We start from the raw sequence: 17,338 nt of genomic DNA on the forward strand, positions 1-17,338 counted from the left end.
AATTTTACAAACAGCAAGTTTTGTGCCTTTCGCCGAGATGTTTTCATTCAAGATGCAAAACCGCTTTTGTGACAAAACAAAATTCTATTCAAGCAACAGCGGAAGTAGTTGGTAAATATTTAGCTCATCCTGTCAGAGAAGAGAAGCAAAATGTCCTATTTCCTTAGCTGACCAGTGTCAATGTTTGTGTAGAAAAATACAAATATTGAAAACTGAATGGACTGTTCATTGTGAACAGTTTACAATCAATCCATAACAATGTTTGTAAAATCTGTTTGTCAAACAATTTAGAATAACAAGCATATTTTTAAACATCACAAGCCATTTCTGAACAGAAAAAGAACTAAATGCATGAAATAAAATAAACTGAACACAATAGTTTGACCAGCTCTAGTAGGAAGAAACCAACTTAAGGTCTTCCATGTAGTATTCCGCCTTTTGAAAACTCATAACAGAAATGTGATTTTCATTTTCTTAATATAATTTAATCAGGAACTTTTCATCATTAAATATGGCAATTGCATGTGCTTTATGATGCCATTACATATATTTACACAAATTAAGTTATACGATATAATTCCATTATTTTTCAGGATGTATTCTTTAAAGTAGGAAAATTGGAAAGCAACAACGCTAAAATTATATTACAAAATGTGAAAGAAAAATTCCAGTGTAATAGAACTGTTCAGTCACTACTTCAAAGTATAAAGGAGAATAAACCAGTTTAAAAACAACTTAAGCTCAATTTCTGTTCTTGGCTCACACCGGTGTAAATCAAAATAACTGCACTGAAGCCACCATCGGATAGTGTGATAATACATACTCGGTCTGTAAAAATTCAGCTTCCATTTGCATGCAAATCAGAGAAGGAACTTGCAGAGTTGTTGTTACACAGGTTCGGTTATTTTTTCCATTTAAAAATAGTTTAAACATCATAGTTTAACATAAACGAAAACAGACCTCACCTGACAGGTTTCACATGCATTCAGACTGGAGCTGAACCGTTTCAGACCTGGTCTGTGTTCATAAGGAATGTGACAGCTTGCACTGAATTGCGGTCAGTTTCAGAGAAAATGAAAGCGTAGCAAATTGTTTTTGAAATCCAGTTTTGAATATTTATTTTTAGCAGCCTTGTTTATCAGAATGTTTTGGGAGGACATTGAATTAATGTAACTCATTAAGCGTTCAGATAACACTGCTATTTGAGTGCATTGAATTTCATGAGAGTTTTACGTGGGCGAAGGCAAAATCTATACTTTAATATTTAAATATAATGCCTGGTGCAGAAAGATGCAACTGCACTGGACTCAATTACAAAATTTTGTTTTAAAATATTTCCTACAAAAGCCAGAACGTTTCCGCTCAGGATTGAACAGGTAATACTGAGGCACGAGCGGTTGCCATTTCAATATTCTACTGTACTGTCTTGTGACTGGGAAATAGAGCTGTGAACATTCATGCATTTGGAGGCTGGATCACAACTTTTACTCTAGTTTTCTTCTGTGAATTGTTCGGAATATATAGCCTCCAGACATGTCTCATTCCCAAGAGGGTAAGTTAGTCTGTAATCGCCCAAGGTGGATTTTTTAGTCATAACAGGTTTAGTTGTTGAGTGTATGAGCGGTCAGTCTTCCTTAACTCTGTGTCTGATCTGTCATCCTCATCAGAAATTACTCTGCGGTGCTGTCGGCTGCGCGAAACTTCTGGTATATGTCAGCAGGTGCTTTGAATCTAGCTTTTATTCAGAGTGAAGCTACTTGACGAAACTGATGTCAGTGCATAAACACAGATTTTAAGCTGTGCTCCTAAATTAATGTTTCGGGGAAAAATACTCTTTATGAATAATAATGATACGTTTGTAGCCACCCAGGCTTCCTAACGCCTGCGTTTTAGCAAACTCTAACTAAAAACTTGTGGCTGACATTTTTACAAATAGGAGCCCAGAATTCGGCTCCCAAATCCATATATGGGCTCATAATTAAAAACTGGGGTAGGATTTTTGAGAGAGACTCAGTAAACTTCACTCGTTGTTGGGGGCTGACACGTCTGAAAATCCCAGCTCTGGTTCTTAAAGGCGCTGAGCATCTTCTATTGTCTCCTGTTAAAGTCAATGAGAGCTGCTGGGTACACGGCATTTTGAAAAATCAGGGCAGTTCCTAGAGCTGGTTGGGAATTTTCTGTCCCTGTTTTTTCAAGTCAATGTGGTTTCCATTGGAAAATGTTGATGTTGCTGAAATTTTTCCATTTGTCTAAGGGCTAGACTCCCTGGTTGGACTGTATCTTCCATGACACACCAGTGTCTCCCCTCTGGCCTACTCATCAATATATTTTGTTTCAGTTTGGAAATATCCAAATGCTGCATTCCAAATTGATTTTTTTTCCAGAACTTTTCATTTAGCATTAACGTTTCCTAAGATGCTAATTTGGGTTTTTTTGGGGATCCTAAATATGGATTAGGATCCTGACTTTAAGCTCCTATGTTTGAAACTGTCAGGTAGATCTATGCCTATGCTGATCCACTGGCATAAAGTCACGTGTGCTTGTAGGTGTGGCCAGACTACCAGAGTGCCCGCGCTAGTACTCCATTCTCTGGGAAGCAGCGGGAGATTCCATCTCCCCCAACTCTGTGCGAGGCCCATGCATTCCAGCTCTTTGTGCGAGGGTTCCTATGTTTTAGCATGCGAGAAGGAGACAGACAAAGAGAGATGAAACACACGTGTTGGGGAGTATATTTAAACTGTATTTCTTGGGATTTAACAGGTCCAAAGGACTATAGCAAAGCAGATTCAGATGGTGAAACAGATAGGGAAAGGTCGCTATGGAGAAGTTTGGATGGGAAAGTGGCGTGGAGAAAAGGTAGCTGTAAAAGTGTTCTTCACCACTGAGGAGGCCAGCTGGTTCAGAGAGACAGAAATCTATCAGACTGTCCTGATGAGGCATGAAAACATTTTGGGTAAGCAAGTGAAATGTTTCTTCGTTATTCTCAGTAATAACTTTGTATTTGCTGATGTCCTTTTCTTCATGCAAAATCATTTTAAGGGTCTCCCTGCAGATAGAGAGCAACTGGATTTGGGAGGCTGTAATCCCCAACAGCCATACACCTGTTTCTCCCACCTGCATCTGGGGTTTTTTAAAAAACGACACCATGTAGCAGAGCTCTTTGTAGGGGGCGATGTTGGGCCACGCTATGCCGGGAAGTATGTCTCATCCCTGGAGTGACCAAGAACTGAGCAGACCTTGCCCCTTGCGCAAGTTTAACCCTTAATCTGGGGATTAGACAGAAAGCATTGATAAATTTTAGCAGGGGCTGTTCTTAATATAGCCATATAATCACTCGGAGTAATTGTTGCAGACTTTTTTCAGGCAGTATAATCCACATTTTTAAGTGTGTGGTGTTCAAAAGCCCCGAAAAATATTAATCTGAAAATATTTTCCCCCCCCACAGGGTTCATTGCTGCAGACATTAAAGGTACAGGGTCTTGGACCCAACTGTATCTTATCACAGACTACCATGAGAATGGCTCCCTGTATGATTATCTGAAATCCACTACCTTGGATACAAAAGCCATGCTAAAACTGGCCTATTCCTCAGTTAGTGGCTTGTGCCACTTGCACACTGAGATCTTCAGTACTCAAGGCAAACCAGCTATTGCCCACCGTGATCTGAAAAGTAAGAACATTCTCGTGAAAAAGAATGGAACCTGCTGTATAGCAGACCTGGGCTTGGCAGTTAAATTTATTAGGTGAGTAACAAATTTCTGTGTGTCACAACCCTGAGTTTATAGTTGTATATTACTGCATGCTGAAATGAGAGAGCAGAGACCGGGATGGGAGGCGGGGTGTTAAATTTGTGATCCAACAAATAATCTGCCCATGTAACTAATTAATTGGGATGTATTGAAAAGTACGCTGGTTGTGCTGCTTTTTGTTTCATTTCCTACAAATCAAATTCAGCGCATGTATTAGAGCCAACCATTTATTGCTCTTTAGAAGTGAGCTGTAGCTCACTTCGTTTCTAAGGTGCCACAAGTTATGTATGTTTGATCCTTTTTTTCTTTTAGTGATACAAATGAGGTGGACATACCACCAAACACCCGGGTAGGAACAAAGCGCTATATGCCTCCTGAGGTGCTGGATGAAAGCCTGAATAGGAATCACTTCCAGTCATATATCATGGCTGATATGTACAGTTTTGGACTCATCCTTTGGGAGGTAGCAAGGAGAGGTGTGTCGGGAGGTAAATGACAAACACATTGTTCATTTGGTTGCGGTTGCAATAAACTAACCTTGGGGGAGAGCCCCTCCCATTGCTGTTTTAGACTTTTCCACATTTCCTAGGATGGTGACCCATAATATAGATAATAGTACAGAATAGCTTGCATGGATCATGTCTATAAGAGGGTGTAGTTGATACAGTGCAAACATCCTTTTATCCTCCAGTTATGATGCATCTGGAAAGTGTTTCTTTCAGGAATAGTTGAAGAATACCAGCTTCCATACTATGATCTTGTGCCCACTGACCCCTCCTATGAGGACATGCGGGAAGTTGTGTGCATCAAGAAGCTCCGTCCTTCATTCCCCAATAGATGGAGCAGTGATGAGGTAAGAAAGAAGTCCTTTAAAATAAAGCAAGCATTTTTTTATTATTATTATTACCACCAAACTGCACTGTTTTGCAATACTATGATGTTAAGGGTAATACAGAAAAGCCAAACCGCCCATTAAAACTTCTCCAAAGAATAGGGAAAAGGCTTGATGATAAGTAATACCGAGGTCAGATAGATATATCTGTTGCATCGCCTATCCTTTTTTATGTTTTCTTTCCTTTCCACAGTGCCTAAGACAAATGGGAAAACTCATGACAGAGTGTTGGGCTCACAACCCTGCTTCTCGCCTCACAGCCCTGCGAGTAAAGAAAACACTTGCCAAAATGTCAGAGTCACAGGACATTAAACTCTGATTCAAGATCTCTTGTCTGGTGAAAGCCCTTAAAAACTGACTTTCCCTTGATGATCATCAGAAGCAAAGCCTTCACTATCTGCTCCCTGTTTGCAGGGGGAGGGGAAATACCATTTCAGTAACTGGTTCAAGATTATGTATGTTGCTTGCTTTCTGTGAAAGCCCATTATTTTTTGATTGTTTAAAAGAAGATTACTGCTTTAAATTTTATGAAAATGAAACTTATGGTTAGAAGTAAAGACCTATATATTGTTACATTAAGAAACTGTGCCTGAAGATTGAAGTAAAGTGACTTTTTTCATTTATAAAAAGATTTGCACTCCAACAAAAACAAAAATATTGAGGCATGGCTGTGACATTAATGGCCTTAAACAGAAGCCAGTGGTTCTTGGATTAGGCTGAATTTTCACTGTCACTGAAAAATAAAGACTTATTGAACCAGTTTGGTTTGTCTTAACAGCCTTTCATTTATCAGAGAAACCACTGGTGAGTGAAACTGCTAAACTATCAAACGTTGGTAGGTCATAAATATATACATCCAGAACTGAAACATTTATTTATGAAAACTTTTGACACCCACCTCCAGTGTAGTCAGTGATTGATATTACATGGGGGGGGGGGGGTGTACATAAAGATGGAAAATTTCTTTTGAAGATTAGGAAACCTGTAAATACTGTTGGGAACAAATGGTTATGTTGTATTTGTTCAAACTGTGTATTGTTGTTTTAACATTCCCCAAATAAAATGCAAAATTTCAAGACACCTAAAGTGTGTGAGGACACACTGAGGAACCCAAGTCTTACATTCGTGGTTGGTTCTTTCTACCAAGTCATTTTGTGCTAGAAGGCGTCTGTTACAAAGACGCCAGGGCTCATCCGTGCTCTGCTTCCTGAGACTTTACGGGGCTCGGTCTGTTACTAACTAACTTTCCTGGGAGTATCCGCCCAGAGGAGACCCCCCGCCGCCGCCAGTACAGCCCAGCCCGCTCACACTGCCCGGCTCCCCCCGTGGGGGTGGGGGCGAGAAAGGTACCGTCTCTGACCGTTACCAAAGGCCGGGGGCCTACAGCGCAGGGAGCGGCCCGGGAGCTCTCCGAGGCCCGGCAGCCGAACACGCGCCGCTCCAGCCTCTTCCCTGCGCCTCCCGATTGGTAGCGTCCCCAGCCAATGAGGACGCTGTTCCCAAATGCGCAGCCCGCTTTGGGGGGCGGGCTGCGCGCAGACCTGGATTGTTGTGCGTGGGGCGGGGCGGGCTGCCGGAGACGACGCTGGTTGATTAGCGTGCGGGGGGGTGGCTGCCCCAGCAAAAGGGCAGCTCGCTTTCCCCGCCTGAGAGCAGATTCACCCCCCACCCGCGAGACTTCATTACTCCTGGAGGCAGAGACACCGAGTCACTGCACGAAAAGCTGACTCTGAAATAATGAGAGAGGAAGCGGCGCACACCAGCAGATGGGGCAGAAGATTTAGGCCAGCAATAACCAACCCTCTATCACCGTTTTTTTACACCCCCGCCAGCTGCCTTCCCCTTGATGTGACACCACAATGTGCGGAACAGAACAGTTAGGGGATTGTGTTACACGCCAGAGCTGGGCTCATTAAGTTTCTCCTGGGACGGGTACCTGCCCAGGGCCCCCTCACGCCTCTTGGAGCCTGGAGCCGCTTGCTGGGAAGACCTAGGTTCACACACCCACTGCAGTGCCCAGCCTATGCCTGCCACTGAACACTTGCCCAAATCAACAGGACATACCGGTTTGTAAGATATAACTCAGGACCTGCACTTGGCTTAACCGCAGGCGCCGAGATTAGTGAAAAGGAGAACGCATTTATTATCAAAGAACAGTTGTTTGGAAACAAGTCATGACCTAAACAACCACAATCCCAGCACACTTTCTAGACGCTTAGTTAAACTCGCAAGTTAACCTCGTGGCTGAAGACGTTTCTCTCACCCAAAGTCCTCTGCAGCTTTTTCAACCGAGGCTGCCTGCGACCCACGCTGTCCGTTCGCTTCCCAGGTGCAGGGTGAAGGGGGTGTCTCTTTACTCTGAGGCAGGATAATCCCCCAGGGCCTGTTTTCGCCTGCATGCTCCTTTTCTGTTGACTTTGCATCTCTTTGTATGTAAACAGGCATGCATTCTGCTGTTTTACAATGCTACAGTTGCATCCCAACAGAGAGATACACTTTGCAGAGTTTAAACACAGATTTTCAGGATATATACCTAACTCCTTACATAGTATCTGTGCACCATTTCACAACAATATTAATGAGTAGTATGTCCACCACTTTCACCTGAAATTCTTTGGGAGAACCAGAATGTTCATAGCAGACTCAGGAGATTTTTGTAACCCCCCCCCGCGCACCCCCTTGCCAGTTACTATTACAATATTCTTGTGTCACAGACAACAAAGCGGCAGCAATGAGTTAACCCGGCGATTGGTGAGTAGTCACCAAGCCCTTTATTAACCCATCAGACAAATAAGCCCCTGGTCTCAGGAGGTGGATTGCGGCGGCCGCCCTGGGATGGCTCTGCGTTGTAAGCAGAACGCAGGCCGGTCTGAGCGCCGAGGTAAGCTACGTTCTCATATTCTGCAACATGCCGCAATAGTACTGCCTGGCTTGTGACATAAGCAGATAGGTCACTTGTCAAAAATCCAAATATGTTTGTATTTTGCCCCAGGACAAGTTACAGAAGTTCCTTCTGGGGCCAGTACCTGGAATGCTAGTATCCAAAACAAGGAGAATGAAAGGTTTACAACAAGCTGAAGAACTGGGACAAACCGATGGGCTGGATTTTAGTGACATGTGAAGAGTTTTATAACTTGTAAAATCATCTTACAAATGCTGCTAGCGTGAAATACAATGGCACGTGAGACGGCTTCCCGGAAACTGGTGTCTGAGACATTTTGGGGTGCGATCCGGATCGGTGAGCGGCTGTGTCACGACCTCCTCTGCAACGTGGGGTGCCTTGCTGCTGTGGCTCCCGAGCTGGGCCGCTCACAAACAGCCACATGGCTTGCAGGTCGCACCCTGAGCGTCTGCGTATCGCCACAGCCCCGATCCGGCAATTCTGACCCCAGCGGCCCATTAGCGAACACCAGCCGCGCTCTGGCTTCCGGCAGCATCGATTACTACGTGCACGGTGACCCTGACACACTCCCGGTCCCGGATTTCCCCACAGAAATGTCTGTTCCGCACTGTCCAGATATATTCGGTCCGTTGCCTCTGCGAGGGCATCGAGCTACAACACCTTAAATGGAGTTCCCCGCCCGATTCACAATACTAGATGAAAGAACAAAGCAAGTTCATTGAACTACAAAGAAAGAGATTTTTCAGAAAGTACAAGTTATAGTCAGAAATGGTAACAAGACAAACATAAAATACTTCCTAGTACTCAACTTAAACTAGACATGGTTCAAGGTGAAATTCTTACCACAGGTTTTCAGTAGCTTTGCCGACCAAGTTCCAGGACAGGATCTGCTCCCGAGGTCCCACGGCTGTTTTCTTTTGTTCTCTTAGGTGAAAGAGAGAGATGGACAAGAAGAGAGAACCTGAGATGTTTTTGCCTCTTTTTTATAACTCAGTCACCCTTGGAAAACCATTTTCCTGAGCATGACCCCTGGTTAAAAGCTCTTTCCAGCTGAGAGCAAGGAGATACAGAGTCTGGTACGGGACAGGTTTCATACCGTCATTTGCTAACGTAACCCTTCTGCCAGGCCGAGTTGTTAGCAGCAAGGGCTGGGTTCAATACACAGGGGTTCCCTCTCATCAAAGCAGATGCAAAACAGGCTCAAGCCCCCACCCAGTGCCCTGGGAAAATCTTACACACACCCCTGGACGCCTCAAAGAGGCAATATTTTCCCTCTCGCAAGCACAGAGTCTCGGTGTAGCAGACAGTCTTTAATAGCATGAGGTAAATGACATCAGCATTAAATTGGGAAAACACCACAACTAGGGTTCATCAACCAAACCATGAGCAAAGACCCACCCCAGCAAATTGGGCCCTGTCCTTTCCCTCGGATTCTTGAGTCCCACAAGTCTCTTGAGTCCAGCAATCCAAAGTCCAAAAAAAGTCCAACAACCCAAAAGTCCAGCCCCAGAGTTTAAAAGTTCATCTGCAGAGTTTTACTCCCCAGTCTGGGTGAAAAGGTGCATGGGGGGTGGGGGGGGGAGCGGGAGTAAGGTGACTGCCCTGCAGCTCCATAGGGCTTCACTCCGATCCGCTCCACAAGCCACTCCGCTCTGCCAGCTGCTCCACAAACAGATCTGCTCTGCTCTACTCTAGATCTTCAGGCTCCCCACTACTTAACACAGTGCTCAGTGATTTCAGCTCTTAGTAATGATAGCTCTTTAGTGATTTCAGCTTGTAGTAGTGGGAGCCTTCGTGTTGGTGCACCATAAAGCCAAAGTGAATTCAGCTCAGCACCTGTAGCTAATAGACCCAAAATTAGTTCTGACATTCTACAGTGGAGAGAGATAGAGGTGCAATTGATGTTTCAGGCACTCACACAGGAGCCCACACCACCAGCTATTAATACATGTCTCCAGCTTCTCTCAATTCACAGAGTTTTGGAACCCATGTCCCTTGCGAGTGCTACTTAGTTGATGGCGAGTCCCTCCATCATAACAAAAGGCCAAGTACAGTTCCACTGTCCTTGATTCCCATAATCAGGGTAATAACAATTTATTCTTTCTGCCCCAATAACAGAGACACTGGGGATCCCACAGCAGCCAAAGTGACCATTTGGGCAGCTGTGGCCTCATTCTAGGCGGGGTGGGTGTGTCTATGCAAATGAGATCAGCCCCTGAACTTCCACAACTTGCCACACCTCACCACCAGATGTCAGGGTGGAGCTCATCCTGACTCTGCTTACATATCTGCAATTTCCTGGCCTGCTTCCTTGCCAGAGAATGGCAGCTTGGTGGGTGATGACACCTGGCTGGGATGTCAACTTGTCTTTTGGGTTTGTACGTTCATTACTTGACATATAATGCTGCTACATACATTTTACTGTGCATTAATGACCAGCAAGTTTTACTTCTCACATGGTACCTCAAGCAGGCGTATTTTGTACAAAGATTTTTACAATCGTGTGCCGGGTGTGAATACAGGGGTGCCTTCTGTCATAGAATCTTATTGAACTTTTCAGCCTTTACTATGCCATTATTGACTTTCTGCAATAAACCTGACTGATATTGGGTATTTGGGCTCGTCTATATATTTCATAACAAACCAAAGCATAGCCAAGCACTCGACGCTATAATTTATCTACACTGCCCACCGGCCACATGGGCAGTTAATTACAGGTGGGCTCCTTCTTTAAAAAGCTCATCATGGATAGACCAGACCCTGGTGCCTCTTCAAGAAGCCGGCCACCCTAGGACATCGGCCTTAAATGGTTGGTACATTCGCTGCTGAAGTAAACCCGGTCTTTGCTCCTCCTCACCTCCTTGCTTTTAAATAAGGGCCGCCCTCTCCTCTGGCGTGCGACACCGCTTTGCCTGGAAGGAGATATGCCTTGGTCTCGGCGTCTCTCTTTGTGCAGAATTATTTCTGTGAATTAAAAAACGCCCCCAAAACTATGGAAACGCCAACAGGGTTCCGAACACGTCGTGACAATTCAGCGAAGCGGCTGGGTCCCCGAACAGCTCGTGGAGAGACCCGGCTATACAGCGGTGGGTGGTGCTCCGATTAGAGCCCCGTGAAACTAGAATGACCCAATGGGGAGAGACGGGGTGGGGGACATCCAGTCTGAAGTGGCGTCAGTGGGGTTACGCAGAAGGAATCAAAAGCAGAATCCAGCCCAGAGGCAAACAGCTGCTGGGCTTTCTGAGGGAGCGATGCCTCACTGCACCCTTGAACCCTTTCTGCTCTAATGACTCCAGCAGTAATGCCATCCAGGCGGGCTGTGCTCGTCTGGTGATGTGACTCCTACTCCCCGGGAACTGTAGGGTGCTGATCTGAGAGCAGCAATGAGAGAGAAAGTGTTAAAAGGGAGGGGGTGGGGGAGGACAGCAACAGCCAGGAGGCAGTGCAGCTGGGCCGCTAGGGGTCATTGTTGTGTGGGCTACGGCTACTGTAGCGCCGACCAAAATCAGGGCCCGCTTACGGCATGGGCATGATTAGCAGTATTATCGTAGCACACAGAGGCCCAAAATTAAGAAGGAGACCCTATGACGTGCCCATTATCAGCATCACATTGCAGTAGCACCTGGAGGTGGGGGATATTATGACGTGCACGTTATCAGCAGCACTACTATAGCGCCTATGGACTCCCCTTTTTTAGAGGGCCTGGGGGAAGCCCCCTGTAGCGGAGCACCTGTCCCAGAACAAAGTGCACATTACCGTTGTGCCTGGTGGAGGCCCCCAGTATGAAGTAGACATTATCAGCAATATTATAGTAACAGCCTCCCCTTTTTACAGTGCACATTGTCAGCAGCATTACGGTAGCTCCAGAGGGCGGGGGGAATTATGATGTACGCACGATTGGCAGCATTACGGTAGCCCCTTTGTTGTTACTTGGGACTATGCTGAGCTATTTCCATCTGGCACAATCCGAGTTATTCACTGGGGACAAACACAGTCCTGTTTCCCGAGGGAATCAAACCGCCCAGGCCCTTTCGTTGCTCCGAAACCCAAGCCTGCTTCTCCGACCCACCCCAAGCCCAAAGGAGCTGTTTCTCTGCTAAGTTTCTGCCCGGAACACAGCCAATCCCCCAGTCTCCGTGTCTACCACCCAGGACCTTCCTTAGGCATACAGAGGCGGATTTACCATAAAACACAGGGTGCCCTGGCACAGGGCCCCGCAACGACAGGGGGCCCCAGGGCCGGGCACCTGCGGGGGCAGAAGCTTGCTCCAGCTGGCGCCTGGGGCTTCTGCTGCAGGCTGCGCCCGCACCCATCAGCAGCCAAGCTCCCCTCCCCCCCCCGTCTCTTCCCGCCCCTCCCAACGCTTCCCCTGCCACCAAACAGCTGTTTGCCAGGGCTCCAGGAGGGAGGGGGAGGAGCGGGGCCGCAGTGCGCTCGGGGGAGGAGGTGGGGCAGGGAAGGGGCCTTGGGGAAGGGTGTGGCATCAGGGCTGGGCGGAGCAGAGGGTGGGCCCCGCACTCCCCCTATACATACCGCCCCCTGCCCTGACTTCTGCACCCCCCTCACATGCCCCCTGCCCTCCCTGACTTCTGCACCCCATCACACATACCCAGCCCCCCCCACACTCCACACCCTGACTTCTGCAGCCCCCCCCCCCCCCGCACCAAAATGGTATCTAGTACTTATGAGTGAAAAAGCCTTCCAGCCTGCCAGACCTATTAGCACAACACTGAAACTGTTAAAGAGCCATTCAAGTGTAATGAAGTCATTTAACAGGCATTTGCCAACCCCCAGGTATATACTGTCAGTTTCTGAAATTACTGACAAAAACTGTAGTGCATTACTGTAATATTTACTCAGAACATGTTAGTCTACAGGACCTTACTCTAACATTTGCTTTCAAACTATTTCATTAGTGTGTTGCTGAAGATTATAAAATTACATCTCTAAAAAAATCCTTGCATAGATTTTCAAGATGCACAATCTGGTGGAATCTCCTCCCTTAGAAGTTTTTAAGGTCAGGCTTGACAAAGCCCTGGCTGGGATGATTTAGTTGGGGATTGGTCCTGCTTTGAGCAGGGGGTTGGACTAGATGACCTCCTGAGGTCCCTTCCAACCCTGATATTCTAGGATTCATCTTTAGCCTGAAATGCTTGCATCATCAGACATATATTTTTTTAAATAAATCCTTCAAAAGACCACCTGTATCTAAAATACACATGTGAGCCCGGGCTGCCATCAGGCATAGGGGCACCTGTTTAATAATTCTGCATAGGGCCCCATAAATCCTACGGACACCCCTGCTACAACCGGTCCCAGAGACACCCCTCAGCTTCTAATTGGCTGTGCCATGTGGCCCAGTGTCTCGGGTGGTGGCTCCCCATTGCTCACCGCTATCTCTACGCAAAGGGGCATTTAATTGCTCCTTCTGCTTCGCTGGAAAGAAAAGCTCTTCACACACTCAGGTCTGTGATTGTCTTTTGATCAAAGAGCCATGATCACCTTCCAGCATAACAACAGTTAATACAGACATATTCTGGGGTGGGTATGAATCCTCATACCTCTGCGGTGGGGTGCAGGAGCTGTTTATACAGGGACACCCCCCCCCACTTTGCCCGGTGCTGAGATGCAGCCACCTCTGGGGTAGGGTGCGAGGGCTGTTTACATGGGGATCCCCGTGGGCACTCTGGTTTATAATTTAACCCTTTGGGGACTGCACAGGAGGCAAAGCAAAAAGAGTTTAACCACAGTAACTTTTACCCTCAACGCACACAAGAGTCACAGATATTCAGATAAAAAAGCAAAGTCCATATGACTCCCCCGTCTCCGCTCACCCCTCCTCGTGAGTCCACAGAGGAGTCCTCCTCCCAGCATTGTCAGGTGATGCTCAGCTGACGTACCAGGCCATGTATTTCCAGGAGCTATTGAGACATTTCAATGCTGTGGACCAGGCCTCATCTGGAATCCTAGGTCCAATTCGTGGCCCCAAATAGGAATCCTAACTAAAACAGAGCAGGACAACTACAATGCTCAGAGAAACAGCCCGCGACTCTTCTTAGAGGAGACTGGAAGAGTTTGGCTTGTTGGCCTAAAACCAGGGATGTGGTTGCTGCCTGTAAGTACACCAAGGAAGGGAAAGAGCGAGTGAAGTTACAGGATAATATTGTCCCAAACGCCAATGGGGATAAACTCACCATGGATCAACTGAGGCTGGAAATGAGAAGACTGTTCCCACCCACCAGCAGAGCCGGGGGCGGGTCTGGAAAACCCCAAACTAGCTGCATGCTGGAGCAGTTTCTGAAGTCTCTGTCACAGCCCTCCCCATAAGAGAGAGCCTGGCCTAGATCCGGCGCTTAAATAAACTTCCTGACCCTGCTTTACCCACTGATCAGCTGCAGGAGGTGAAACTCCCTGTCCACCTAGAGAGCAGCCTAGCTCCTCCTCCTACCAAGGCGTCCACAGCTGATGATGACTGTGGTGTCAGCCCTTACAATGAGCTGCCCTGGGTCTCTGCTGACAGCTCAAGGGTCTCGTAGATCCCAAAGCCGGAAGGGATGCCTGTGATCATCTCATCTGTCCCCTTGTCTGACCCAGGGCTCTGAATTAATCCCTGCTTGAACCAGAGCAGATCTCTTAGGAAAACATCCCAGCTTGATTTAAACCTGGCCAGAGCTGGATAATGCGCCGCAGCACATGGCGGGGAAATGTAAAGCAGGATGCTCACGTTCTATCCCCAGCATTGGGAGAGTACTGGGGTCTAGTGGGGGGCTAGATACCAGGACTCCCAGGGCCTGAACAGGGGTGGGGGGAGGCAGGGAGGGAAGAGGTGTTTTAGCACAACCCAGGCTGTTCTCTCCCCTTAATGTCCTGGGATCTGCCAGTCAAAACGACCCATGTCCCAGCCGCCTTCTCATCAGTGAGCCAGATCGCTGTTCTCCTGTACCCTCCCTGCCTAGGCACTGACCCACAAGGCCCTCTCCTGCTTGCCTGAGGCTCTCCCTCCTATAGCACTCTCCTGCCCTGATCCTGTTCTTGCTCAGGGGGCACCTTGCCCGGGCCGCCTTCAAGGTCTGTGCCTTCACTGTGCACAGCTTTGGAGAGGCCAAGTGGCCAATGTGCGGGTGATAAGTACACTGGTTAAGGCATAGGCTGGGGGAGGGCAGCTTGCTGCGGGGTGGCTCTGAAACCAGCCTGGCTCCACAGGAGGGTTTTAGGGACCAGCCTGGCTCTGGAGGGATTGGGGGGTGCGTCTGTCATGGACTTTGCCTGGGGAACAGGCGCTGATGAAGCGAGCACGCTGCCTGGCTGCCCACGCCCCCCTGCTCAGCGTGCGTCTCTGCAGATCCTGGTGCTCTGTGACGTTGCCATGGTGCAGCAGGTCCGAGACACCACGGGAGACGCTGTCCTGGCCCTAGCGAAGGAACTGACCGGGTACCGGGCCCAGCCAGGTTGCCTGGGTTCTTTCCCTGGTTCTCAAAGGGGGAATGGGTCTACTGGGCTGGAGGGCAGGGGAGCTGGGCGCTATCCCTGGCTCGGGTGGGGAAAGGCAGGGGGTGAATGAGGTGACGTTTACAGCTCTTTCCCAGGGCAGGTACAACCCAGTTGAGGACCCAGAGACTTGGGTACAGGACCTACAAGGAGAGGATCATGTGTATCGGTATTTGTGTATCGGTAAATTCTCCCCAAAGCACCCCTCGGTGTCAGGGTGCTGTGTCCCATTCCCGCCCCCACCCCCTTGAGCCAGCCAGCCCCCCTGCTTGGGGTCTGGATTGGAGCTGGCGTCTCCTACAGAGGAAAGGCCCTGTGTCCCATTTCCCTCCCCACACGCACACACACTCCCGAGCCAACCAATCTGCCTCCCTGCCCTGGGGCCGGATCGGAGCTGGCACCCATGCAGACGTCATGCTCTGGACTGGCTGTGACCCTGCTCTCCTGGAAGGTCAGACATGGTGTTGGTCACCAATTGGTGCCAGTTTGGGTATGAGGAGGCTGGAGAAGCTGGGGACTTTGCCAGGGGGCTCTTTGCTGCCAGATTCCAGGCATCCAGCACAATTGGGTCCCCCGGTGACCTCCCTGCTGCCCTCCTCAGTGCCCCCGGTGCCTCTGTGGGACACAGAGAGCCCTGGGCAGAGAGGAGTGGGTGGGGAGCAATAGAGGGGTGCAGTGGTCTCAGTCCCCCCACCCCGCAGTTTATAGGTTAACTCCTCTGGGCACGTATTGCAGGGAGTTGGTGGGGGGTCTCTACCCCCAAAGCAGATGACAGGAGCAGATCTCCAGCCCAGCAGCTCTCCCACAAAACCAGGCTGTTCCCCCGGGGTACACAGACAGGGATGGAAGACTAGGAGTTTGGGTTCAAGGAGGCAGGAGAGGCTTGTCAGTTTAATCTAAATTGACCTTGTAATCATGATATCCACTCAGTCCACACCTAATCTTCTGTCTTTCTCTCTCTGTCTCTTTTTTGCTCTCTTTCTAACAACTCTAAAGACAAAACAAGACCAAAGGATTAGCAGAAGGGAACAAAAAGCCCTGGAGAAAGGACGGAGACACACTGCATGTATGCCCCCCGCTTCCCTGTAATGACGGCTCGGGTCCTAAACACTTGTTTCAGTGGGCTTAAGCCCCCTAGAAGTGCCATGTAGAAGGACCTCCCTGTAAATGGTGATCAATGTCCTTGGCCTCCAAACAAGCGATTTGGGTATCCATTACGTATCTGAAGCTCAAGGACCACGCTTAAATATGGGCTCCGGTCTCTTTATGTTTCACACCTTTGGGATCTAGTCTTTTAAATGCACTGTGTGATTGACCTCTCCGTGCAACAAGAGTTCAGTTCCCCGCCCCCCATACTGAGATGGAGTGGCCTCCCACTGAGCTGGAGGGGGAGGGACCACTCTCTGATCCCTGGTGGGCAGAGCCAGGCTGGGCTCACCCTTCCTGCAGGAAACTAAGGGGCGGGACAGGAAGTATAAAAGGCGGAGCCTCTAAGGTAGTGGGTGCTTTCAGACTGCTTGTGAGCTTACAGTGTGCCTGGCCTGAGGATGAGACTGACCCAGGAGAAGAGCTGCTGGGGTTGCTGCTTGCTGTATACTTTGAGGAGCTGCAGGTACCTTAGGGGGAGAGAGTAAGAAGTAGCCCAGGGACAGCTGACTATAGTTCAGTGGCTGCCTGAATGCTGGTCAGTGTGTTTTGGTTGGCCCAGTGGTGGAACACTGTCATGGCTAGAGCCCTGGGCTGGGTCCTCCTATGCCCTGTTGCCAACCCTACCCTGGGGTGGTAGCTTCCCCACCTTAGGCTCACAGGGCTATTTCTCTGTATGGCCTGGGCCTCTAAACTGCTTGCTTGCCTGCCTGGGAGCTTGGTCTCCTTGAGACTATTGAAGTGAACTGAATTGTCCCACCTAAGATCTAATCCCTGATAGGGGTAGTGCCTCAGGGGTGTAGTGAGATGGATTGGCCTCCTGCTGAGCTGGATGGGGAGGGATCTGCCAACCCACTAAACCCCCAGTCTAGCTTCTCTTGGGCCCCAGGCAACTGTGGGGCAAAAAGACCCTTGGCTACTGAGAGAATGTAGGTCTCTCCCTTTTTCCCACTCTGAGTTCTGGCTTCTTTTTATGCCTTTCTCTAATGACCACCTTTTAGGAAGGGTTTGGATCACCTTTCCCATGCATATTTAGTCATGAGTCACTTTGATGTGCCAGGCAAAATGACTGCCCTGTAAACCCATTGTAAGGTCTTAACCCTCTCATTCTTAAAATAGTGGGCCTTCTTGTGCCTTCAGGCCATTGCTGCCTGACTGCTG

At 48.4% G+C, this 17,338-nt stretch overlaps 1 protein-coding gene across 5 annotated transcripts in view; it reads left to right on the top strand.

Moving 5' to 3' along the window:
- Nucleotides 1-5,582, top strand: part of BMPR1B (bone morphogenetic protein receptor type 1B) — a 350,045-nt gene extending 344,463 nt beyond the window's left edge. For all 5 annotated transcript variants that reach the window (XM_074950638.1, XM_074950637.1, XM_074950641.1 and 2 more), the window contains 5 exons: nucleotides 2,761-2,953; nucleotides 3,446-3,743; nucleotides 4,062-4,237; nucleotides 4,472-4,602; nucleotides 4,835-5,582. In XM_074950638.1, the coding sequence (XP_074806739.1) occupies nucleotides 2,761-2,953; nucleotides 3,446-3,743; nucleotides 4,062-4,237; nucleotides 4,472-4,602; nucleotides 4,835-4,960 (924 nt within the window). In that variant the 3' untranslated portion in view covers nucleotides 4,961-5,582. The remainder of the gene's footprint in view (nucleotides 1-2,760; nucleotides 2,954-3,445; nucleotides 3,744-4,061; nucleotides 4,238-4,471; nucleotides 4,603-4,834) is intronic.
- Nucleotides 5,583-17,338: the final 11,756 nt, after the last annotated feature.

The sequence above is a fragment of the Natator depressus genome, chromosome 4 (genome assembly GCF_965152275.1).
Source record: "Natator depressus isolate rNatDep1 chromosome 4, rNatDep2.hap1, whole genome shotgun sequence".
Classification (NCBI taxonomy): domain Eukaryota; kingdom Metazoa; phylum Chordata; order Testudines; family Cheloniidae; genus Natator; species Natator depressus.